The sequence below is a fragment of the Eutrigla gurnardus genome (genome assembly GCF_963514095.1).
Source record: "Eutrigla gurnardus genome assembly, chromosome: 14".
Lineage (NCBI taxonomy): Eukaryota > Metazoa > Chordata > Actinopteri > Perciformes > Triglidae > Eutrigla > Eutrigla gurnardus.
The window spans coordinates 2,400,251-2,426,857 of record NC_139937.1 but is presented as its reverse complement, the minus strand read 5'-3'; the positions used below and the strand labels follow the sequence as shown (position 1 = coordinate 2,426,857).

Genomic DNA, 26,607 nt, shown 5'->3' with positions numbered 1-26,607 from the left:
TCGCGTACAAGAACGCAAACATAAAGGCAAATGATGAAAGTTATTGACAGATTTATTAATAATTAACTTCTATTTACTATTAACATTGTGAAGAAAGTGGGCCATGTACAACATTTATTCACAAAAGAATGTATTTACTTATTAAACATACTGCCAATGACAGTGTCATTTCAACTCATATACTTACATTTCTATTCTGTGGCACCGTGGGATTACAGCACTCATGTAACTGCATGTTCTCCCTCAAGCTAAAGTGCTAACACACTGAGCCCATAAATAGTGAGGTATTCACTCGCACACACACGTCCTCCTTCCCATCATGTACACTCTCAGTTAGAGAACTGCATCTCTTTAGAGTTGGGCACGGGTCCGTTTCTCCTCGTGTCCTCGGGGGTCTGGACCGCTGTGTTGGCTGCAGGGTTGTGTTCCTTTACAGACTTGTCGTTGGCCTCGGCTGCTACAGCCTCGTATTTCACCTCACTGCCTTGTGAGATCTCTCCCTCGCCTCCTCTCTCCAGTCTTTCCTCCCTTAAGCTACTGGTGCTGACCTCAATTATGACAATTTCCTCCCCGTTTCCCAGCTGAAATATGCCTTCCATGGCCCCTCCCCCCTCAGCGACCCTCCCGCTGGCAGCATTGCTACCGGCCCCTTCTTCTCCCATCATCTCCCCTTCACCTTCTATCAGGGCTATCATCTGCATACTTTCCTCACTTTCCTGCTCCATCTTGGTCTCGCCCCCAAGTTCAAACACCACCTCCTGTCCATCAAGGGTTCCCAAACTTTGGGTAGGAGTGCAGGAAAGCTGCAGGCTGGTGTCATGCCCTTGGCTGAAGGTAGCACTGGATGGGCTGCTGTCCTGTGCCTCAGTGTGGAAATGGAGGACATACGACTCTCCCTGGTTGCCTTCCTCTCCTGTCTCACTCTCCCCTTGCTTTTCTCCACCCCATTCATGCAGAAGTGACATCATTCCTCCCTTATCTCCCCCCTTTGCTCCTTCGCTTTGCCCATCCGTCTTGAACTGCAGCACAAGTGACTTCCCCTCCCCACTCCCTCCTCCACCCACTGCCTCTCCTGATGCATCCCCATCAAACTGTAACACGTATGACTGCCCACCCTCCTCCACATTCATCCCCTCCTTTGCTTGTCCTTCATTGTCAAAACACAACACAAACTGTTTTCCTGCCATGGTATCCCCTGTCCTCATTTGCCCCACTGTGTTATGAGCTTTGGTTTCCAGAGTAGCAGGGAGGGAAGTAGAAACCGATGCTGTGGCTACTGTGGTGGCTGGTGTAACCATGGGAACAGTCGATGGGGGTCCTGAGCAGTCTGTGGTGGAAGATGTAGACAGGGGACAGTGGGGCACTGTGGATACAGACGCTGGTAGGGACTCTGTGTTGATAGCAGCAGTAATAGTCTGGGAGACACTGGTCACATGACAGTTTGACATTGACAGAGCGCCACCTGCTGTCTGACTGACAGCAGCTGCTGCAGACATCTGAAGAGAGGCTTTGGGTTTGCGTCCCCGTCTGCCCCGAGCAGTCCGTGTGCTTTTCCCCAATATGGGCTTTGTCAGTAGGGAGTTGACTGAGAGAGTGTGTGTTGGCGTGGCAACAGGAGTGTTTGCATTGTTATTATTGTTGGTGAATATGAATCTGGTCTGCTGCCGTTGCTGTGATATGGTAGGAAAGTGGGATATGTGAGTCTGAGCTTGGTTGAGGACGGGCTGAAGTGCTCGGATGGTCTGAAGCACAGGGAGGGTCTGAGGCTCCGGAGCTGTTGGAGGGTTGTTTGCCGTGGGGACGAGAATCAAGCTGGACTGGCTGCCATTGTTCGAGGGACACTGTAGAAGGAAGAAGTTTTGGGGTTGGGACGGAGGAGGTGGTGGTGGTGGTGGTGGTGGTGGTGGTGGAGGCGCTGGTGGAAGGGATGACAGAGGAATGAGCTGCAGGCCGCTGGCTGTCTGAATCATAAAGTAGTTCTGGGAGGTGTTGGGGGGGATATTAAGTGCTGGCTGGGACACAATCAGGCTGCCATGGTTTCCTGAGGTTTCCAAGGTGATAGGGTTGAGCAGGGTTGTGGTAGTTGTCACTCCCCCAACACTGGCTTTCACAGCCACTCCATCTTTACCTCCACCTCCAGGGCAGGGCAGGGGAACACCATTACCATGGGTACGGATGTGCCTCTGCAAGTAGGAGTGCATTACAAACTCCTTAGCACAGTACGGGCATTTGAAGTCCTTGCTTGAGGAGTGTGTGCGAAGGTGGAGCTGGAGGTTGGAGGAGTGTGTAAAGCTTTTATTGCAGTGTGTGCACTGAAAAGGTCTCTCACCAGAATGGGTGCGTTCATGCTGCTCACAGAAACACAACAAAAGAAGAGGGAAGACAAATTAACCAGTTGATGAGAGCATAATGGTATAATAATGGACACAGGTGAATGTTTGCCGACAGTACTGACCTGTTTAAGGTTGGACGTCTGGGAGAAAGACTTTGAGCAGATGGAGCAGGTATGAGGCCGTAGTCCAGAGTGCATTTGACTGTGTCTTCGCAGGCAGCTGGTGTTCTTGAAGGACTTGCCACACTCCTTACACACATATGGCCTCTCGCCTGTGTGCTGCCGCAAGTGGTACTGGTAGTGAGAGCTCCATTTGAACGTGAGAGGGCAGTGAGGGCACTGGAACGCCCGGACGCCTGTGTGGACCTGTGTAACGGGAAGGTGGAAAATGGTTTAATGCACACTATTTGGTGCTGTGTTTCAGTAAAAACGTGTAAGCATCCACTGAACGGTTTGTGGTTGTTATTCATGTGTAACTACCGTTTTAAAGTGTTCAAGAATGCAATGAAATCTATTGTTCCCATTTCATTGTCTTTTCCTGGGAAACCCAAATGCAACCCAATAAAACACTTAAATATGTGAATGATGCAATCAACAGTTACAAGTGTTACAGCTGAAGTGTCGTGTGATCATAGCCAGTTTGTCACAAGGCAGTTTTAAGTAATGATTGAGTTATTGCATGATGGGATTTTCTTTTAAAGCTGTTTGTATTTGTCTGTTGTGGACTGCATTCATCAGCAGGGGTGTGAACCATATTAGACAGCTGCAATCTTGTAAACTAGAGAAACCTTCAGTGCTACAGTGACATAAATAATAAAACTCTCCTCCCAAATGATGCATCTATCATGTGGAAACTTAGCTTGCGTGTAAATGTCTTGGAACAGAAGCCCTACCCTCTGATGGATTGAAAGCAGAGACGACCTCTTGAAGCTCTTTCCACACTCGGTGCAGCGGTAGGGCCGTTCCCCAGTATGATCCCTCATGTGGTACTTTAGCCCTGATGAACCTTTGAAGGCTTTTCCACACTCGGAACAGCGGTATGGCCTCTCTGTATCAAAGTGTGTCAACCACATCGTCACATTTTTGAAAACTCAAGCTATAAATGACATATAATACAGTAAAACACTAGCAACCGTTGCATTAACTGTCAATACATAGAACAACCCTGAAGCATTAAGTTATTTTGAGGAAAAAAGAAGATAATGTCAAGTTCCCTGGTTAGTTTTAATGTATTAAACAAGTCAGTTTTGCATGAGGGGAATAATCCATGCAAGAGGAAAGAATATCAAACCAGAATGCATGAACAGATTGCTTGGCTGATAATCCCTATAGTATGATCAAATCTCCATTGTCTCCATGTTTTGTGTCTGCCCTGCCATGACCATGTCTTTACCTCCAGCAGGAGTGCTCTTCTTGGCTCCTGTCTTTTTGGGGGCTTTGGCCGGTTTGGCTGGTTGTTCCTCTTGCTCCTCACCGACGGCAATGATGTTGACATGGATCTCCCTCTGGCCGCCCTGCTGCTTGTCAGCCTGGCTGGGAGAGGAGGGGAGGGGGAGAGACAGGGAAAGGGAGGGAGGGCACACTATCTCGGCCTCTGCCTCAGCCAGGAGACGTTGCTCGGGGGTGTGGGAGTGTTGGTGTGTGAGGAGTGAGGAGAGAAGGGGGAAGGAGCGGTCGCAGGCCGAGCAGCTGAACTGGGAGCGGGACTGCGATGAAAGAGCGTGCATCTGGACAAACAAGAGTGGAGCATAAGAGGCAATTATTATTTGACAATAGATGCATTAAAATGCAGTATATCAATCTCAGTGCCAAATATACAGTGCAGTGTTGTAAATTGCATAGCAGGGTTAGTAGAAGAACAATTATAACAGTAATTCTTACCAGTGACACATGTCTATTGAGGCCTCCACTGGTCTTGAAGGTCTTATTGCAGTAGCCACATGACAGCCCTGCCCATGTGGTTCTGGCCTCTGGCTGAACAGTCTCAGAGCTCTGAGTCACCTCGGTGAAACTCTGCAGCAGGTCAAACGGGGCCTGGGTGGTTCCCACATTCTGAGGACAAACCAAAGGAAGTTATACATATAAATAAAATGCATCTTCAGATCAGACTCAAGCATTTCATTGGGTGGGTATGAATTTCTTAGAGCAATTAAAATGAGATTATGTAGGCAAATCAGTGATTTCCGTGAGTGTAGCCAATCTAATCCTTACCACATTACAAACTGCAGATGTAGTGAACATCATAGAACTTAGTCTAATAATCGCCCGACGTGTTAATGACCCATTTACGATAGCTGATGTCATTTTTTCCCTAAACCAATCAGGAGCAAGTGGTTAACGTAGTATTCCGTTGACGCAGAAGCTGCAGCAGCAGTTGCTCGGAGCATTTAAATTAACCTTTGTCACATGAAAGAAATAAGATGATTTGAAAATCAAAGTGAACATTATACACACAAATTAAATTTCCATTTCTAATCCCACCTACATCTAATTGGTCAAACGACAGCCATCAATGGGCAGAACACCAAACCCACTGAAATTGCTGAACAAATCTGAGATGTGGGCGGCGATTCAGAGGAACCATGACATGTTTTTCTCATTTAGCTAATTCATTTCGCTTTTATTCTCTTCTTCTCACAATTAACCGTTTGATGTGATCACTTACTGCATTACTGCCATCTCCCTCCGTCAGGCCGAGGAGCACCTCCGTTGTGTGTCCATTTTCAGCCACTGTGGTAGTCTCCACCACCTCCTCAAAATCAGCCAGAAGGTGACCAGCTCCCACCAGCCCATCCCCAACCTCCATCCCTGCTCCGGGCCCCGCCTCTCCACCAGCGCCATGTCCCTCAGGAGCCATGTGCATGACCTGGTGCTCCTCTAGGTCTGTTCGTGTGCCAAAGGTGTGGCTGCAGCTGCCACAGCTGTACAGCAGCAGACTGGCCCCGGTGTGTGTGCTCAGGTGAACCTCCGTCCCGATGGCCCGGGATGCACACGCCGCCTCCCCAGAGGAGGTGAGGGTGAGCTGGGGGAGAAGGCTCGGATTCTGCTCTGACGAAGTGTTCGACAGGAACACTTCTTCCATCCCCACTCCCACTCCATCAGTTCCCTCTTGGCTCACGAATCCCACCATGTCGGTCAACATGGATGATGTCACTTCCTCCGCCCCTACCACCACCTCCACTACCTCATTCCTCATCATTGCGTCCTCTCCCCTCTTTGCCTCCTTCCCTGCTACGTTGAGGTTGGAGTGCGAGTTCTTGTGCAGAGCCAGGTTTGATGAATGTGTGAAGCTTCGTCCACACTCGCTGCAGATGTAGGGCCTCTCGCCTGTATGTATCCTCATGTGCTGCCTCAGGTTGGTGGACTGGGTGAAGGATTTGTTACACACCGAGCAGGTGTAAGGCTTGAGACCAAGGTGGACATTCTTGTGTCGCCGCAGACTGCTCGAGTTCTTGAAGGCCTTGGGGCAAGTGTCACAGGGGTATGGACACTCTCCAGTATGCTGGCGCAGGTGATACTGGTAATGAGAGCTCCATTTAAAGGTCAGAGGGCAATAGGGGCACAAGAAGGTACGCACTCCAGTGTGGACACTCTGATGGACCTGGAGACAGACAGAGATAGAGATGTGAAGTCTCTTGCTTATTTGTAGGCATTTCTTTTTCCCTAAATAAATATCTGTGTTAATATAATGACCTTGTTCAACATCTCACCTGGAGCAGGGAGGAGCGTTTGAAGGCTTTGCCACATTCCTGACATTTGTAAGGTTTCTCCCCTGAGTGAGACCTGCAAAATTCAAGAGGATAGTACAATTACAGGTGCAACACTTTCTCTTGTGATATGTTGAATACACTGACTGAGACCATGACGTCTATATTTAAGCTGTCGATAGTAAATGGACCTGCATTCATATAGCTCCTTTCTACCTAACTAGCTACTGAAGGTGCTTCACACAACATTCAGTCTCTTTTACCCGTTCACACACACGTTCACACACTAATGGCAGAGGAGCCGCCTGCACATCACATTCACACACATTCACACGCCGATGGCACAGCCTTTGGGCACTTTGGCATGCCGACTTCTGAAGAGCCGGGATCCGAACCACCGATCCTCCGATTGGAGGACGACTCGCTCTAAGTGCACAGCCGCCCTTATTACTTTTTACTTTGAGTCTCCTGTTTGCCTGAATTTGGAAACTTCTGCCTCTCTCTCCTATTCAATCAATTCATTTAACAGCTCCAATACTCCATTGTAACAATGTTATAATTCAAAGGTGGTAAAGAGAATTGAATTGTGGGTACCGTTGGTGATAGAGCAGAGCAGAGGAGCCCTTGAAGGCCTTGGGGCAGAGGTTGCAACGGTAAGGTCTCTCATTGTTGTGGCTCCGCTGGTGGTGGGTCAGCCTGGACGACCACCTGAAGCTCTTCCCACAGTCCATGCACTGGAAGGGGTGGTCCGACTGCTCGGGTTGCTGAGGTGGGCCCGACACAGATGACGTCACCATGTCCAGAACCACCTCTTCCCCGCCCTCTACTACTCCCTTGTCTCCCTCGACCAGCTCCCCTCTGTCCCTGTCGTCCTCACCATCCTCCCCCGAACCGAGGAGAGACGGGAAAGGAGAGAGGGATGCGGCGGACTGAGGTGGCAAGAGTTCTGCTTGGACCACTAAGGCCACCGAGTTAGCCATTACCAGGAGTAGGAGTGGGGTGTTCCTTGGCAGCACGCTCAGATCAGTTTTTGGTGCAACATCATGGTGTTACTTTCACCTTTCCTCGGTCATATTTTCGTCTGCGTCTCTCATAAATGCTTTCCCAGTCAGCCACTGGAAACAGCAGCTGCCATCCCAGTAGACAGCTCAGGACAGCTCTGACACAAAGGGAAATGGAAATACATACAGGATTAGAACTTGGGAGCTCCTGGTGAGAATGTCCCCTTTAAATTCCGCCCCCTCCCTCTTGTCTGTGAAGCTAGCCGCCCCCCTCCCCCCCCCTGCTGTCTTTTCTCTGGCAGTCAGTCCGCCTGTGTCCGTCCCCGCAGTGCGGTGCTTACTAGCGACACACGCACACAGGCGACAGCTAGGTGACCCATGAAGCTGCGTTCAGGGGGGTGCTGGTGGGACGGACCGGGCTGTGCGGGCCGACGGCCAGCACGCACACAAAACAGTCGTTTTCACAGTATCAACAAAAACAGCCACTAGCCTTCATTTAAAGCTAATGTGGCCCGTCAGCGCGGATATCGCCGTTAAAGTGGTCGCTGAGGATGCGGGCGGGGGCGGTACTCACCGGGCGTCTTTAACGCATCTTAGCGGGGGATTGTTGATGTTGTGAAGAGGAGCTGGGTACCGCAGTGCTAATCCACACAACCTTAACAATAAACACAGCGCAGACTAACAGCAGTTCTCCGCCCGATGCCGCCTTCTAAGAACAGCCGCGGCGATTGGCTGTTTGCTTCGATAGATGCGCCGCTACCATTGGCTTAGAGCGTCAACAGACAGATCGACGTTTTTAAACCGCGCTCAAAATCATTTTTAACTTCTCAAAAAGACCGGAAGGACTTATCAGTAAATAAATGTAAATAGTAGTTTAAATACTAGTTTATAATGCTTTGTTCGCAATCGGTATGTAGCTGCTTTCCTCTCAATGCCGCAAAGACTTCTGGGAAACGTAGTACCCGTGTGCCTGCCCTATCTCCCGTTTACATTGAAGGGTAGGTGAACCATAAAAGATATACTCGCATCAATTGTGCACATTCTTTAGTATTTATTTCACCAAGGCACATATTTCACATTGAGGCCAATCAGTGTGTGGAAGAGGCATCTTGATGTTACAACAATAATTTAAACATGATGGTATAATAATAGTAAATAAGAATTTAAAACTGTATAAAAGTACAAAAAGATAGGAGACTTGCTCCACTGCAGCACAAAATAAATAGTTCCACCAAGTTACTTAAATAAATAGTCAATACTGTAACAAATACTAAAATAGAAATGAAAAAAATGATAGTGATAAAGTTGGTAAAGTAATCTACATTATATTGTAAAAAAAAAAAAAAAAAAAGGAAACCCAATATACAAACGTACTGTATACAACAATTTACATTATTGTACACTTATGTACACCTGTACAGAACATAGTGTCACAATACATAGTATTTTAAGGCTTTGGGTGTTAAACTAACAAAAAAAAACTTTTCTACCCCAAAGCACAGGTTAAAAATCAGCCACCTCACTCATCCAAGAGGCTAATCCCAACAAGTTTGTGCAAAGAATCTAATCAGGTCCATCAGTGCTCAGCAACAGGGCACATTCAACTTTACCACAACGTTAAATATGCCTCCTCATGCAGAATGTGAGAAACGGGCAACAACAATAGAGACTCTGCCTTTGGTACAAAAGAAAGCATTCACTTCTCTGTGACTACTAGTTTGACATATTCAGATAAATACCATTAATTTCAGTTGATATGTTAAGACCTGGCACGATTGACATGGTTAGAAGATAACATTAACATCTTCTAAAAATGTTTATTTAAGGGCACTGTAAGTGAAAACCATGGCTGTCCCATATCTATGCTACATCTACTGGAAAATGATTGACTAAAGAAATACACAAATGCAAAGTCGATTAAGTTAGTTTACACAAAGGTCAGGAAGTGCTACTGTGTTTTTCTTGAGGATCAGTGAGACACAAGACAAAAAGAAAGAGTACAGAGATGTGGGCAAATAAATTCACGTTAATAACAGAAATAAAGAATAGAGTGACACATTACAACTTCAAATAAATAAAATTAAATAAATTACTAACAATCAATAAATAAATAAATACATAAATAACATTGTCATGAACAAGGCCTTTAGGAGAGAGTTGGGGGGAATCATGATGGTTGTAGTTAAACTGTCAGTGTGCTTTAATGGGGATCTTGATGGTTGTAACTGGCTGCAGAATAGCTCATCCTTATTGGCTGTGATGGAAACACATTCTTCAACACACATGTCATTAATTGACGTTCTGGCCTCTTAAGGGATGCTATTGACTACAGTGCACACTGACATGGTCCTAATTCCCCTTTGGCTGAGGCGGGGCTCCACGTATCCTCACTGGCTCTGCAGCCACGTAGTTGAGAGGAATACCACGAGTGAGCTCGGGAGATGGTCATTGCGCTGCAGAGACTTTGGGCTTGAGGCTGATGAATGCTCTGTATGCCCAATCGCAGAAGAGCTTGAAGTGTTGAAGAAGCTCATGGCTGGACTGTAGGACATCGAACTGATAGGGGAGATGAGGGGGGAGGGAGGGGGTCGCCTGAGTCAGCCTCGGGGCTTCAACTCTCAGCATCTGTAGGAGATTGAACAGATTAGAAAAACAAATTCATTTATCACAGTGTATTTATGAGTGTGAGTAAAAACCCGGCCAAACGAACATCGAATGAAATAATGAAGGCAACGGAGAATCAAAAGGGGAAACTTTTTAGCTCTTTACCTGACGGTGCAGCAGATTGATGAGGGATTTCATTTCTCTGATCATCTCCACCAGTTTGGGCAGTGCAGGGTGGTGGTGCTTCTTTGAAACCTTGTTCAGCCACTCAAAGTGGTGCTCGTACAGCTTCAGGTCAGCGTGGAGCTGAGAGAGTGTGGGCTTCAGCTGGAAAACAGCGCAGACACACTTAGAGAATTGGCATGGGTGTGGTGAGACGTAACTGTGTGGACAGAAACGGGCAAGCCCCTCTCCCTTCACGAGCATGCACACACACGCACACCGCGTCGCACACAAATAGCCTACATTTTCAGAGCATTACCTCAAGATTGTTGAGGTCATTGGCTGATCTGTTGCTCATTTCTGGCAGAGACCTGAACCTGTGGGGCTCCACATCTGAGTCAAACGCATGCTCCCTCTGAAAGAGAAAACGAGACACAGAGCAGCCCATTAGTAATTTGCATCAGTGCAATTTAACTGATCCCGAGACAAGTCACGGCAACATGAGGAAAGTATTAGTGCAGCACCTCCATTGTATGACTTGTTTCTGTGCTTGGAGACAGTAGCTCTCACTGAGGGGAGTGCGGTCGATTGGGTCAGTGTGAGTTCACCCACATCCAGCCTCTCCAAATGTCAACAATAAGAGCAAATGACCTGAACCCACAGGATGTTTTCTACAGGGAGCGAGGAGAACAACATATGCAGTGACTAAGAAAGCTCCAAGTGGGACAGACAACACAGGCCTGTAGGGAAACTCCAGGGTCACAGCTATAAAAAGAGGGAATGACGCAGTACCGCTGCCCAGCTTGAGGAGTTGTGTTGTAAACTACGACCAGGCAGCGGGGTGTAGTGCTCAACGTGGCCACCAGAGGGGGGTAAACCATCTGACTGCAGGTTTAGAGAGTTTCACCTTAGTAAGGCAGCTGTGCTGATTGGTAGTATTAAAGATGTATGCCCGATTCAGTAATGAATGGGAATAAACGGAGACGACTGATGTGGCTTGCATCATGCGTCATTTCCAATCAGCAGAGGAACATAACAACATTAGGATGATGAGTGCTGAGAAATGTTTTGTGTAAACAGGTTGTGTTAATGCTTCCTTAACCTGTTATGCGGCATTTTTCCGTGCCCCGCTGTTTGCTTCCAGTTGTTTGTGTTGATGCTTTTAGAGATGAATGTGCCGCATTGTCTCGCATGTCTCTCCATCACCCTTTCATAAGAGCTCACTTATGTTTGTGGTCCAATGTTTTGTCTCTGTTGCTTTTGTCCCCTTCCATCCTTCACTTCCCTCTCCTCCCCCCCTCTCTGTGTCTCAAACCAGGTGCACAAGCACATGCAACATCTCGTGCACATGTGCATGCATGCACACACATACACCACTGGCTTGTCATCTAGTTGGCTCTCTGATCTCTTCATCTCTTGTGGTTTTTGCGCCATCTTTCTCAGCCTTTAATTCTCCCTCTTATCCTCCTTTTCTTGCTCTCTCCATCACAGATCATGACCTCACCCGACAGAACTTAGCATCCATCCTTTTCCTTCCTGCAAATGCAAATACTGGAATGTGATAAATCTTTTTTGATTTTTATCAGGTCACTTTGCTGTGGCGACCGAAAGCAAAACACTAAACACCGCACCTACACAACCATGACTATTTACAGAACCCTCAGTGCACACACACACACCGCCACAAAAATGCATACACAAATGCATGCGGAGATATATACGCATTTGCACCCATACCGTATGCATGCAAACCCACGCACACATTCACACGCACACAAACACACAGTTGTGTCGGAAAACTTATATAGACCTATGTGTGTACACAGACACACACACACACACACACACACACACACACACAGATATTTTTCTCTCTTTAAAGCATCAGTTTCATAGCTTTTTTTGCAGGGACTTTCCATGGATTCCCGTTCTATTTATCTTTCCTGACTTTCTCCTCTCTTTAGTGGAATTCTACACAATAAGGGAAACAAATTAAAAATAAACTTCCATGTTGCTGAACACTGTCTAATACTGTCCCCAGCACCGTGTGATAATACTGATTTATTCACATCTGGACCCCACTTTACAGAGTCCTGCTACACAATGGCCTGTAACATTGTTTTAAAGCAACACACACACACACACACACACACACACACACTTTCTGAACACTATCTACTGGCCAAGACTAGAGAGAGTATGTGGCTATTTTTGATTGCATACCCAGAACAAACGAGTTTAAAGATTTGCATAATGCAAAAATAGAATCTGGATCAGTCATGTGGAACCAAAGATCCACAGATATGATCCCGCTTTCTTTTCACCTGTTAAAACACTGATGGTACAAAACCACCAGCTGGAACCAAATCTTGGCTGAGTTTCTCAAATGTGATTTTCCTACTTGACTGTCAACAATATGAGATTTAGAGACAGCGTTGTCAGCGCGGTGCACATTTCATAGGAGAAAAAAACCTCCCTCCAACTCCATCCTCACTTCCACAGTCTAGCCGCAGAACATAAACATGTTTTTATGTAAATAGGCAAGTGATATACCTCACTGTCATGTCACCGACGGTATGCTTCGCCGAGATGGAGGCAGGTGTTGAGATGTGGTTCTAAATTAGTCTTAATGGGAGAAATGATTCCTAGAACGTTATGTCTTTCCAGCTGCAAGAGCACATTATCTATCCTGCTATTAGGACATCACTGTAAATGTGCGTCTAAAACTTTCAATTAACTTCATCTTCACTGGCCAGGCCACCAAATGTCCTGTGACTGCTCCCAGTCAGGTGACCAGGCACACTAGTAGGTTGCTGAGTCAGACAACCCCCTTACAGATTGTGGATTAAAAGTGAGATCACTTGGTCAAATCTCCCTTGAGGCTTGTTGCTGCCCTGATCCGAGCATGCAGCCAGTCTGTCACTAATGAAAGCAGCTTAAGTCAAACTGAAGTCCAGCGCATGGTGCAACGCTGGTGAAACGCTGGTGAAACACTGGTGAAACGCTGGTGAAACGCTGGTGAAACACTGGTGCTGTTCCCTAAACTGAACATCAACACCAACATTCACCGTGGGCAGATCAGTCAGGACAAGGCTGTGCGTCCTCTTCCACCCTCACACGAACAATTTGATTAGCACAGGATGCCCAGGACCCCATTAGCCTCTCCTCCAATCAATTGCTGAGATTGGCAATCGCCATGACGACGTCTTCACTTACCAGCAGTTCTTGGGTGAGCTTCATTAGATTTTTGGTCTGATTGGACAGTTTATCCATGTCAGTGGGCCGCCGCTGTGGTACTGGAGAGGCAGACGTGAACACGGGCAGCTGGGCCAATAGCAGCGAGAAGAGGAGCGACGAGGAGGAGTCCAGCAGCACTGGTGGGGGAGAACAAAACGGAAGCAATTAGTGGAGAGGCGCTGTCATCTCGCCATAATGATAATGACCTCAGGCCACGGCTGTCAGCTCCAGGGGAAGATATTGCACCATAATATAAACAATAGCTCCAGACTTGGCAGAGGAATCTTCAAGAGCTTCAGTGTCAGAGTCATGTTTTCACAGGCTGAACGCAAATCATTAAATCATCAAAAAGTCGGGCTTTGACACTGAATCTCAGCATCACTCCTTTACCATAGGCAACTGCAATGAATGCTGCTGATTGTCACACCTGCAACTGGATAGGTACGTGAGTTGGTGGTATAAATTATATAGACCCAGCCAAGGCAACTCTAACAGTAAGCTCATTCATTCTTTTCCTTTCAAGTTCAAATACAAGGTAGACTAAGTATTAAAAGGGAACCACAGTGGTGTTGAAATGATGAATGCTTGATAATTACAGGTGAACCACAAGAATCACAGCCGAAATAACGCTGCAGGAGCATCCGAGCTCCCTGTCCCAATCTAACTTTTACAATTGGAAGTAAAGTTGTTCCTTCTGGATGTCAAGTCCTATGTTAGTCAATAGTTGTACAATGTTATCTGAGAAGAGCCTGGGTAATTATATTCAGTCTGCTTGAAACACGACCAGGCACATACACATTAAACATGCACAGTGTAAATACAGAATCATATAAAACCGCACAAAAAAGAAATTACAACAACAACTAAAGACATGATGGAAGTGAAACACACTCACACAAACACTTACATTTCATATTCGGTTCGGATCCAAGGGATGGGTAAACCAGCAGTAAAAAAAAAACCGGCAGATAAATAAATAAATAGAAAATTAATAAATAAATTGAACTCCGGAAAGTGTCACGTGCTCCGGTTTCTTCTTCGCACTCTTCAGTCAGAGTGAGGAGGAAAAGTTGTCAGGACGAGAAAGGATGAATGAGAGAGCAGAGTGATGAATGGGAGAACAGAAAGGTGAGAATCAAACTTTCTGTCTTTGGTAAAGTTTGAGATGAGCCCCTTGTAGTCTTTATGAGTGCTGAAGGCAGAGAGACACTTGGACAGTTTGGAGAGAGAGAGGCTACAGAAATGCAGAGAGAGAGGGATGCGAGTGTGGTAAGTCCAATTTTTGCGCGCAGTGAAGTGTTTAGGCTTGTTTAAAACTTCCTTTATAAAGACGTCGGGCCTATGACACATCGGCAGTGACTCACTTCATTCATAAAAACACACACACACACACACGCACACACAGACACACGCTCGCTCTCTCGCGCTCTCTCTCTCTCTCGCTCTCCCTCCTCTCTCTCTTTCCTCCTCCCCTCCCCGCTGCCTGTCTCCCTTTGCGAAACTTAAAAAAAAAATGTTCCGTTGTTTTTTGTTTTTTTTCTCTTTCCTCTATCACTTTCTCCCGTCCTGTCCTGTCCCTATCTGCAGCACTTCCTCTGTCCATCCCGCTATACCTGCCAATCAGTCCCATCTACCTCTTTTTATCTTTCCATCTCCAAATCTCTTCCCCCTCTCTTTCTATCTCTCTCTGTCTCTCTTCCTCTCTCTCTCTCTGTATCACTGCAGACTTCTTTAAAAAGCCCATTGTTTCCCGTGTATCAGCCCATCTTGTGTAACATGTATGTTGTGGACCTCCAGTGTGACCTGCCGTCCTCTTCAGGGTGACATGTCACACAAGGTGTGCTGCCGCCCGTCGTCTCTTTTCGGCTACACATGCCACATTCCCTCTATCATAGCTAATACGCACAGCAAACACCTTCTCTCTCCCAGATTTCTCTCCCTCCTTTTCTCACCCCTTGCTCTTTTTTTCAGAGCCCCTCCTGAGACAGCAGCCTGTTATTTCCACTGCCCCCCCCCCCCCCCCCCACCCTCTTTTTCACTGCTTCTCTCCCTCTCCAGGGTGAAGGAAAGAGTGAGGAGTGAGAGACGGATAGAAGCGGGAGAGAGGTGTTGTCCAGACCAGAAGGGGCCTCTGAAAGTGTTGCATAGAAACAGTGAGCGGACACACACACACACACACACACACACACACACACACACGCACACGCATATATACACACCACAGGACATTAGCACAGACACACACAGGGGTGGTAGGTGGTTGGAGGGGTCAACGCAGCACACACACACACACACACACAAACACACACACACAACATGCACATGGATGCACACACACGACATACGCTGCGTCATAGAAAAACATGCTGCTCGAATAAACCAAAACACACCAGAAAGACGCTCTCTAGTGCAGAACCATGCAGAAACATAACAGTCTACTGTACACACACCAACATGATCTCTCTCTCTCTCTCTCACACACACACACACACACATTGAGAGGGGCAGCCTGGAAACACTCAGTCAGGTGCAGTAAAGCGTGGCCTACTGTTGCAAAGGGCACAAAGGCGTTTCCAGGACTCACAGGGGGACAGTTGATGCATCAGAGTATGTAGACCATCAGGGGGTCAATAGGTGTGTTTGGGGGTTTGAGTTCGGCATTGTGGCTGTTGCCATGTCGCCATGTATCTTGTGTTTTGCAACCATAACTGACACGAGAGGGTGGAGCAGAGTGCACCCGAACACACTGTGAAAGGGTGTAAGACAACTCCCAGACTGGCCAATGCTGTGCTAGCAACCTGTCAGTCACCAGGTAGCCCCGCCCTACAGCATACCCTGCTTTATACTCTACTTTACTCTCTCTAACTACGCTAATATATATTAAGTGAGACTCTTCTGTTTGCAACCACAGGGGTCGCCCTCTGCTGGCTCTTAGAATAATTCACGTCTAGGGCACTCCATTGGCTTCACTCTTCGCCTGGTGGAAACGCCATGAATGCGAAACTGTCAGCAGACAGAAACATCAGATGTGTGTGGAGTGATGGGGAGGATGAAATCCTCCTCAGATGAATACATGAAATAAACTTAAATGGCATGTTTCCATCGTGTTTTCCAAATTTTGCTTGGTTGGCGCTGCTGTGATTGCGTCATATTGTCACCCTGTACTTCTGCTCTAGTATCACGGCACCTGACTCCAGATTCAGCACCACATACAACCTCCATGTACCAACTCCAAATATTCATACAACACAACACTCGTGGGTGCAAATGGGAACACATTCAAATTTTATTTTACAGATTTTCTGAAAATTTGGTTAAAAATGTGTGCCACATTTGGGACAGAAGCCTGAGTGACACACACACACACACACACACACACACACACACACACACACACACACACACAAAGGGAAGGAGAGAGAGTGAGAGAGAGACCAGGGAAAGGGAAGAAAGCACTTTTGAGTCTGGGTGTGAGATTAGGAGACCCTCAGTCACAGACATACACTCATGGTGTGGTTAGAAAATAATTAGTGGTGGGCCTTGTATGCGCACAGTCGCACACTCATACACATATACACACAGAGTTGCCAGTCCGGTGGTGGGCCTACACAGACAAACAAACACCCTCCAAGTGATGAGGAGCCTGGTAGCGGGGAGTGGGCGGTAGATTTGTTGTGGTCGAGAAAGGGGGTCATACTCTGTTTTCCCGGGTCAACAGTAGAGAAGAAAAGCTGTAGGAGGAGGAGAGGAAATAGATGAGTGAGGTCGGACATAGGGAGATATTGACACACTCGCTCTTTTTAATTTCCCACATCAAAGGGCCGTTTGAAGACACAGCTGGGGAGAGAAGAAAAGAAAAAGTGAAGTTAGTCACTCTCCCTCATTGCCTCTCTGGGCTGCCTCTCATGATGGGGGTCTCCTGGGTGGTTCACAAGCACACACTCTTCTGTTCGGCCCGCTCACACACCATGACACCCGGCGGGTGCCCTTCAAGTGTGTGCGCCTGCGGGCGTCTGCGCACGTGCATAGATGTCACCAAAAAAAGGGTTATGCGTCTTTGTTTGGACTTTTGTTTTGTGTGTGTGTGTGTGTGTGTGTGTGTGTGACTGTGTGTGAGTGTGTGTGTGAGTGTGTGTGAGTGTGTGTGTGAGTGTGAGAGAGCGAGCGCACAGCGGTGCATGCCTGTTGGAAAAGGGGGACTCCAGGGTTTGTGTGAATGGGTGTGCGTACTGTATATGTGTGTAATTATGGGTATGTGGTGGTATAAGTGCGGTGTCTGTATAACGTGCATGAGCATCAGTGTTTGTGTGTGCCTGTGTGTTTGTGTGTGGCCTTCATATGCTACCCATTACATCACCAATCTGTGTAAACCACCATAGGAGGAGAAACAGAGTGAGACACTCAGACGACGACCTCAAAGACATCAGAGAGGAAGGGGAACCTGTGACAGGGCCTGCCAGGCCTCGCTGCCAGACAAACTTTACTCACACAAGCTTCACTCAATTCCCTCATGCTTTACACTGGCTTTCCTGTGTGCCACGGCATGTATTCACACATTATTATTACGCAGGCTTCCAATCATTTGAACCTCGCACACGTTGGCTCACCTTCGGTGCCGTTAATCCACACAGTCGCTTGATTCATCCGTTTACCGGAGTCCCTAACGAAGGTTTCAATGTAAGCTGATTCAGAATGTCTGTTGCAGTAATCGCCACTGTTTATTTATCTGACAAGGAAGCGCTTGAGCCTGAATCGATTCCTCATCACTGTGTACAGTGTTTGATGAAGGTTGTATAGTCTGATTGTGAGAACAAACACCAAATCAGTCCATTCTGCTGATGTGGGTTTTCCCATAAACGTCGGGTTCATTTCCACGTCCAGGTGGGTGATAAAGTCGTCTTGTGGGTTTTAGGGTTAAGTCTCATGTTCTGCTTACCTCAGAGTGTCATATGTAAACAGTGAATATGTTGGCTGTGACGTGAAGGAGTGGTAATAAATTCATCATTTTTATGTAGCGCCCTCATTTCCTCCAGGGAATTCCAGCAGGACCTGCGTAAACAAACGCAGAGATTACGTTCAAAGGGAAAAGCAAAGGTCTGACCTTTCACTGTTAATATTTACTCTCCTATAACAGGACACTTTCAAGTTTCCCCACGACCTCCACCACCTCCTCCTCTTCTTCCTCTCTACTCCGTCATTCCGCCCCGCATTCATTCTCTCCAGCCCACTGCCAAGTGCGTGACTCCGGCTGGGTATCCTATCTGGGGAATCGTCATGGTAACCTTACCCCTAACTCGCTACCCACCACCATAATCACCCCCATGCCTCTTCTCCCCTCTGCTTGCCCCCTTCCTTCAACCTACGTCAGAGAGCAAGTGAGTGTGTTAATTCAGTTCAGGGGGGGTGAGAGAAATAGTGACACACAGGAGGGGGCTGTAATCATTGGGCAATAAAGTGACGTCTATGACTCTCTCTTTCTCAACGTCGGCAACCACTGTTAAGGTTATCCTCTTTCAAATGGAGATATGACAAGAGACCCTCCACCCAACCCCCCCCCCCCCCCTCCATCCCCCCTCTGGCGAGCCTTCTGTGGAGAAAACTCTCCATGGACGGGATTTACTAATTATGCGTGTCAATTGCTCTCTTCCTTTTCCATGTGAGCGGCCCACTGGGAGCCGATATGGCTGTTGTGCATCTGTTGCTTTGCCTTTTTTTATTGGACCATTAAAGAAAGGACATTAACCAGCATCATTATTGCAGGTTTCCTCCACTGGCGCAGCTCACACAGTCGAGCAAAGGGCAGGATGCAGGGATGAAAGGAAGAGCATGAGGCAAACTCGCTCCCTGGCACAAACTTTGGGGGGAGCAAAATGTTTAAATCAGCTCTCTATTAAGCGCACATTTACGAGGCTCATTTTGTTTGGAAACCAAACTCTATGGCATTTGACTAAACACAGCGTACGTGTGTGCATGCACTCACACGTGTGTGTGTGTGTGTGTGTGTGTGTGTGTGTGTGTGTGTTTGCGTGCACGTGTAACAGCCAGAGTGAGCCGAAACCCTCGCTGACTCCGCGTTGCTCACCTGCTCGCTCTCACTGCTTCCAAGCAGTTTTGTGTCTGCCAGTGAGGAAATCTCTGAATGAACGAGTTGAAGCAATAGGTCACAGACGGAGTGTGAGAAGGAGAAGAGGAAGGGGAGAGAGGGGGGAGGGGGGGCAACGGGAAGCAAGCAACCCACGCAAAAGGAACTTTTTACTGTGCAAACACTTTTCCATCTACCCCGCTTGCTCCCTCCATCTCAGACTGGTGTTACACAGTGGAGAGCCCGGCCTGTCTCACTGCTCCTCTCACCGCCATTCTCAGTCGCCCGAAACATTCTTTCCTCCCCTGTCATTGCGTGTCCTGTCTGCATCCCTCTCTCTCTCTCTCTCTCCATCTCTTCCTCCTTTCAGCTTCTCCTCAGCTCCCCTCTCACTTTCTCTTCCACACACACACACACACACACACACACACACACACACACACACACACACACACACACACACACACACACTTCACATGCCACTGTTTTCTCTGGTGCAGTCTGGTGCGCAGGAGGATCAGCGAAACATAAACAGTACAACCGTTAAACAATCAAAGCGTATGTAATCAAGCAGTGAATTATTTCTATCACTTGGCTGCAACGTCTCGGCACAAGAATCCCGTACCGAGCAGAGAGCAGAGGGAAAAGTGGAGGTCCTATTTGTGGTGCATTCCTCGGCGTGCAGCAGAGTCATCCCGGAGACACGACCTGTCTCTCTGTCAGTCTTGCACCTTTTCTGTGTGTGCGTGATGGATACTCTATCAGAGCTGACCGCTGCTCGCCGGCGCGCCGTGCGTCTGCGTCAGCCACACACTGAGCCTGTTGTCGTGTTATTCTACGGAAGCTGAGAGCTGCTGACAAATGCAGGGGAAACGGGGAGGGGTGTGTGTGTGTGTGTGTGTGTGTGTGTGTAGCAGCGGGGTCTGGATAGCCGACGGGGAAACAGTGAAGGGACCGGGAAGACAAAAGGAAAAGCACTTGTGTGACGTCGCAGTTTGCCCTTCTGAGTGACTTGTCAACGTGAGGCGACCTCAGTCACATGGGGGGTTGGGAGGATGCCCTTTTGCAGATGGATGGATCCCCACACACACTCAGACACACACAAGCAAACTTGAAGAAACACACATATGCTTACGTCTGTGAGACAGTTCATCACAGCAATTAAAAGCATTTACAACCCTCTGTCCCCCTTTAACCTGACATGTCCTGGCTGTTTCTGTGAATGCTGACGCACATCAGGCCTCTTCACCGCTGGCCATTTATTAAATTAACGCTCATTACATGCTGACAATCGTAAATCAACCTCCTACAACAATGATAGCAGATAACACAACTTGTAACAGCGCACATGCAGCAGCTGTATTGATTCTACCATCGTTCCGCCGACCACTTCCTGTGCGTCAGCCGTGCAGAGTGTGTAAATTTCATCATAACTAAGAGCAAACACAGGAAAGGAAATTTCATATCCGCACTGTTTATGTTTTGAAACAGCGAATGGACATGGGGATCGGGGCGCTGAGTACAACGGTTTGGAGACAGAGTGCATTTGGAAATGTTTGGGAATCAAGAAGACTGCTCTCCACATTCAGGAGGCTGACTTTGACCGCACGGGGAGGGGAGGCGGACCTCAAGTTCACTGAAATGTCAACTTTGGTTTGAAGTGACTTTGACTTAAAGCGGCGCAAACATGGCACAGAAGATACACTGTCTTCATGCTGAAGACTGAAGTTCCTGCAGTTGTTGTCGGGTTGCAGTCTTTGTTTGTTTTTTTCATTCTCCTGTGAAAAGAAAACATTTACTGTAAATGTTTATATAAACTGTGGACTATCTGTCCCTCATCCTTCTTGGACATGCTATCTTATCTCAGGAATAGTGAAAGCAAGATATGGAAGTCATGTGTTTGCGTGCATTCTTCCTAACCACCATTATCATTATCTCCAGCTGACAAGTCGATGACTCTGACAGCCATCTTTTACTCGTACATCTGCATGACCTGTCACAACCCAGACGATCTCCCATTTATTTTCCTAACCTTTGTCACTGTGGGAACTCACAAAAGCTGAGTTTAGTGTGCCGTTAGAGAACCACCTTTATCCTCAGAGGATTGTGACTAAGAGGAACGACATGAAAGTTATTCTAATCTCTCTCTATTCTTGTTGCCGATGTTTATGTGCACTTTGACCCCCTGCCGTTCCCAATTGGCCACAAACTGCTCACTCGGGTGATGTTTAAATGCCTTACATGTCTTCTTTTATCAATAACAGTCTGTGAGTCAAGGCCTTAGAAATGAAAGCTATCCAGAATGTTCTATTTTTGGCACATACCGGTAATTCACACACATTGCCATTACTCCCCCTGCCGCCACTGTCTTTTTATGTGTCCACCTCCCTATTCTCTCTGGCTCCTCGTCCTCTTTCTCTTCATCAATCACACTGTCCGTTCTCATCAGAAGGTCACCGCCGGATGTATGAATGGTGTGAGTTGGCCTCAGCGTCTGCCTTGTATTACAGACGCCCTCGCATCTGGCTGGACCCCCGGTAGTGCCAGGAAGCATGCCAGGAATGCAAGGAATGGCCCCGTGAACGATAAGGAGGAAATTCCCCGCAGCAGACTGGACTGAAAGCCCAGAAACAACAGGAGCGCGGACAATCACTGGGGAGAAATGAAAAGGATGACGACAAAGAGTGGGATGGGAGGGGACGGGACAGGATGCCTGGACAGACGTAGGCCTACGTTTGACACTAAGACAATAAACACTGTGACAGAGGCCTCCTTGGAAGCCCAGATGGATGACGAGGATTGGATGGTGACACACGAAAGACAGAAAAGAAAAGAATAGGATGGGTTGGAAGGACTGGACGGAGATAGGTGAGACAGTCATGGAGAAAAGAAGCGATGACCAGCTGAAGATAAAGCGATGCGATGGAAGAGAATGACCGAACGAAGATAGCGAGACTGAACATCTCATCTAACGGGTGTTGGACAAGCAACGGGACAACTGTGGGACAGGAAGAGGGATATAGATAGAGGCATGTCACAGGAAAGGCCTCTGATTGGGTGACAGCGAGTGGGAAGAGGATACGCACCCACACCTCACGGGCAGATTTCTGGCTGGTAAATCCTTTGGTCGGACTTGACAGCACCTCTATGACTCACTGACCCGGCTTTTCTACTGTCTCCCACACTGTACCATCTGCAGAGGCTTTCAAACGCAGTTTGAACCATGACATTGCCAAACCCTGATCCAGATTAGCGTCCCCTCTGTAGAGACCCACTAAATCTGACTTTACATCAGTGTCTACTAACAAGCAAAGTCTACATCCCTTTTGTCTGGGTGCTGGCGCTGATTTGGGGGCAGCCAGTCAGTAATTGTTTTGAGCTGCTAAATTGGAACAGGAGGGATTGGATTACCTACCACCAGGGTAGTTCCCCCCTTCTCGTTTCCCTGTTTCCCCTGGATTACATCAGCGTTTAGGCTCCTTCATCTGTGAGTAAGCACATACCTCACGGTCACTGGGGAGGCCAGAAATATGTCTAATGTGTTACAACAGAAAGGTGGATAATGGCATATATGTAGGAGGGCAGGAAGTGTAAACAGTCCTTCCTGCACACTGGTTTCTCTTCATCTCCAATAAAAGATAAGAGAGATGATGGCGATCTAGTTTCTGTTGATGCATGCCAGTGTGTGTGTATGTGTGCTTATTGTTCCTATCTGGCCTTTATCCAGTTTTTTTTTGTATTCAGATCATAAATAACGGACAACCCAGAAGGAAATGAAAAATGATCCATATAAAACTCCCCAGGCTGTCTTATCTCATGTGACAGTGATTCATTCCTGTAATATCATGATCACAGCATAGACCTTGGCCAATTACAATAACAAAAATCCAGATAGATAAATAATATTCCGGCCACAGTCTGGACTTCTTCACTCAAAAGCTACGTGATTAATCTTCAAAGTAAAAAAAGCATTTGTGCATGACAAAGCAAGTCCTGTAGGTCGCCACTCATGGAACCCTTTCCCAGGTCAGATCAACACTGTGGGGCTCAGTAGAGATACATTTTGAGGGGCAATACATGAGACTTTATTTGTACTTCACCGTGTGGTTGTACAGAGCAAATTGGGGTCAGAATTTGATCCGGTGAACGTGAACATTTTGCCCTCTCTCCCTCTCGTACGTTAAGGTCAAACCTCATATAATGACTTTGTGCGGTTCCCTGGCTTTTCAACCCATCTGAAACAGCTGACACAAGGCGGATAGGTGGGTGTGTGAGTTTTGAGGTGAGGCAGTGAGAGGCACAGGCAGACAAGGAGAGGTAACTCTTTCTCTTTTGTTTTTTTGGTAACTCCATTAAAAAGAACCCCTGGGAGGTTTGGACTACTGACAGCTGAGGTGGAGCCGCAGGAGGGAGGGTGTTTTCATGTGTTTATGTGTGTGTTTCCCTTCACTACTGGGGCTAATATATATATATATATATACATATGGCTGCAGGGCTCTCTCTGGTCCGTAGAGTGTGACGGGGGTTCACTCAGGGGTATAGGAACAGGCCCCAGGGACGACCTATGGAACACCCCATCATCCCCCAGGGAGCGATCCATTTGAGGTGCGGTCCCCCACCACCCTTCACCTCCAATGTGCCGAATCAGTGGAAGGCAGAAACCCGGAGAGTATCCCTGACACTAATATGGAAAAAAGCCTGTTTGGAGCGAATATAAGGGCAAATATTATTCTTCCTGAGCGTAACCACGGCGAGCACCTCTGACCTGGCAGTGAAAGTGCTGAAACAAAAAGCCCAAAGACTTTTTCTGCTCCATCAAAGGAGAGCAGCATAAAATAAACACGGCCATCAGATTACCACGCTGAACACGGGGCCGCGTTAGCCCGCGCCGGCTGCCCTGCCGCCCAACCCCATAGCTGTATGGGAGTTAAGTGTGGGGTCCGCTCAGTCAACACCATGACGCAAAATGGAACAAGCCTCTGACAGAAGCCCCAGGCTGATGGAATAAGGCCCCTACCCACAGGCCCACAGGCCCCCCGGCCCGAGAGCAATGTACTGAGGGGGAACGAGAGAGAGAGAGAGAGAGAGAGAGAGAGACAGAGAGAGAGAGAGAGAGGGGCAGGAAAGCGGGAGGAATGGAGGAAAAAGGTAGATGAGGACATTTTGGAAAAGAGGAAAAGACCACCAGTTCCAAATCAGTGGAAATGGCCGCATCCCAAATTGAAAAAGCACACACATTAACGCTCCGCAGTCCCGTAGAGCAGCAGCAGCAGCAGGACAGACAGCCGCCAGTGGAGAGAGAGCCGGGGCAGGGCAGGGCAGGGCAGGGCAAGGCAGGGTACAGTGGTTGGTGGTGGTGGTTGTAGCTGCCAGTGAGACTGTGAGGCTTAGCTGGCTAGTTCTACTAACAGTGGACAGCCTCAGCCCGGTGGATCTGACCTCACAGGGGTTCTTTTATATCCCTGCGTGTGCCTGTGTGCATTTGTGTGTAGGGGCATGCATGTGTGCACCCAAAAAAAAAAAAAGGAAAAGTTTGTGTGTTTATGTGTGCATTTCACGTTCGAGTGACGTAACCAGGAAAACAGATCCGTTCCTTGAGGAGGACGGAGGCTTTTCTCTCAAGCTTTTAGTCATCTCACTGAGGCCCGCTGTCCATTTCATCCACGCGTCTCCTCATCTCCTCAGCCAGTCTGTCGTCTGTCTGCATCTGACTGATTTCCCTCCCGGCACCTCTGACCTTTGCATCACTCGTCTCAGACCTCTCACAGTCGTAGATTCCTACACCCCCAGTCTGTCTTTTTGTCTGTCTGTGACTTAACAGAGATTCCTCTGCTCCCTTGTTTCCTTCCTGGCCTTAACGCAGGACTTAGCCCGGAGCCACGCACAATATTCCACTCTCAATTTGATTCAGACAGAGATGACTCTCCAGTGACTGCAGTTTTTGAAATATTTTCAAACTGAGACCCAAACTGAGAAAGTTAGAGTCAGACTCCTGCAAGTAATATTGCCCCCCCACAACAAAGGTCCCCACTGCTAGAGGAGACCGTCATATTTGGTAATGATGACGCCTTTGGACTTAAACCCTCACACTCTCATTTCCTGATAAAACATGTCTCACAACCTCCATCAAGTGGCCCTACAGTCATGGGATTTTACCCTTTCCCCTGACGTACGACTTGAAGAACCTCCTTATACTTTGGGCTTTGGGATGACGCAGCGCTCAGGTAAAGTGTTACCAGATCACAAATAGACACTGAGGCCGTTCCAGGTTGTAGCTGTTAAGTGTTAAGTGTGGGAGCCATGGGCCCTTTCCTGGTTCCTGAAAATGACTCCTGTGTGTAACAACAATGAACACAATCACTGTGGTCCGCTGGGCCTCACACCAGCAGCATCGCATTACCGCGCTGCCTCCCTACTGTTCTCCCCTTCTTTTCATCCTTCGCTCTTTTCTCCTCTGACTCAGCTGTTTTGTAGGAAACTCCGTCTCTTTGAAGAAGGGAATAATCTTTCATTACTCGACAGCAGGGAGAGAGAAGGAGATGATAGGGGGAGAATAACTGCCCCATTGTCTTCGCCCCCCCCCCCCCATCCACCAATGATAATTGTGTTGAGTTAATTACAGAGAGCTGCTACAACAGGTGTGGGACTCTGCACCTGGGTAAAGAAGTCTACGTAGTGCGTGTGTGTGTGTTTGTGTGTGTGTGTGTGTGTGTGTGTGTGTGTGTGTGTGTGTGTGTGTGTGTATGCAATTCAGGGCGAAAGTGTGTATGACACTTAGTATGTGTGAGTGATTGAGATCACAGAAAAGCGGTGTGTGTGTCACATGCTTACTAAACCTTACACGTTACTTAATAGTGCTCAGACGTTGGTCACGGCGTTGTATCACGGCTACTGTAACGTCACACAATCAGCAGGACCTTCACCAGCCTGAACCTCATCTGTGCTTCATTATAAAGCTACAGACGACATCTGTTTGACATTACTGGAAAGTTGAAATTAGCACACAAACACAGCCTCACTCTCACTCATACACCACATTGAATTTCAAATGAGAGCGATTACAATCACCTAATTGATAAACGTGACCACAGGGAGCCTCTTCTCATGATTCATAATCTATAACTGGCTTTTGTCAGTGGCATGTTTTTTGATGTGAGCACAGCAAGAAATTGGAGAGACAGAACCGGAGGCAACAGTGATGATGTAAGCGGGGGGTCTCTCACAGGACTTTTTTTTAAATCTTTTTACCGTAAAGGAATTCATGTGAGAGGCTGACCGGAAGAAAGGAAGCCATTTGGTCAGGCGCCAAAAGGAGGAGCATGATTAGTTGAGTTTGTGAAGACGTCATTGAGCTTCACTCTCAAAACAAAGAAAGCTGTGAACTGTTCTAGAGGTCTGGCTGACTAGACAGGGGGATTGACTGGATATTACCAAATTGTGACAGTTCAAGTTGAGCTGTTACTCACGCTTGTTGATGATATC

The 26,607-nt window shown here is 47.5% G+C and overlaps 2 protein-coding genes across 2 annotated transcripts; both read right to left on the bottom strand.

Moving 5' to 3' along the window:
• Window positions 1-47: 47 nt before the first annotated feature.
• Window positions 48-7,757, bottom strand: znf628 (zinc finger protein 628). Its single transcript, XM_084027574.1, has 9 exons — window positions 7,615-7,757; window positions 6,634-7,198; window positions 6,043-6,115; window positions 4,998-5,933; window positions 4,214-4,384; window positions 3,726-4,059; window positions 3,226-3,380; window positions 2,456-2,698; window positions 48-2,348 (listed from the first exon to the last, which is right to left on the bottom strand). The coding sequence occupies exons 2-9, from the start codon at window positions 7,017-7,019 to the stop codon at window positions 330-332; spliced, it is 4,317 nt and encodes a 1,438-aa protein (XP_083883700.1). The 5' UTR covers window positions 7,020-7,198; window positions 7,615-7,757; the 3' UTR covers window positions 48-329.
• A 316-nt stretch (window positions 7,758-8,073) lies between these two features.
• On the bottom strand, window positions 8,074-14,317 carry il11a (interleukin 11a). The gene is made up of 5 exons (XM_084026906.1): window positions 13,951-14,317; window positions 13,023-13,180; window positions 10,126-10,221; window positions 9,810-9,971; window positions 8,074-9,665 (listed from the first exon to the last, which is right to left on the bottom strand). Exons 1-5 carry the CDS (start codon window positions 13,955-13,957, stop codon window positions 9,486-9,488), a joined length of 603 nt encoding a protein of 200 aa, XP_083883032.1. The 5' UTR covers window positions 13,958-14,317; the 3' UTR covers window positions 8,074-9,485.
• Window positions 14,318-26,607: the final 12,290 nt, after the last annotated feature.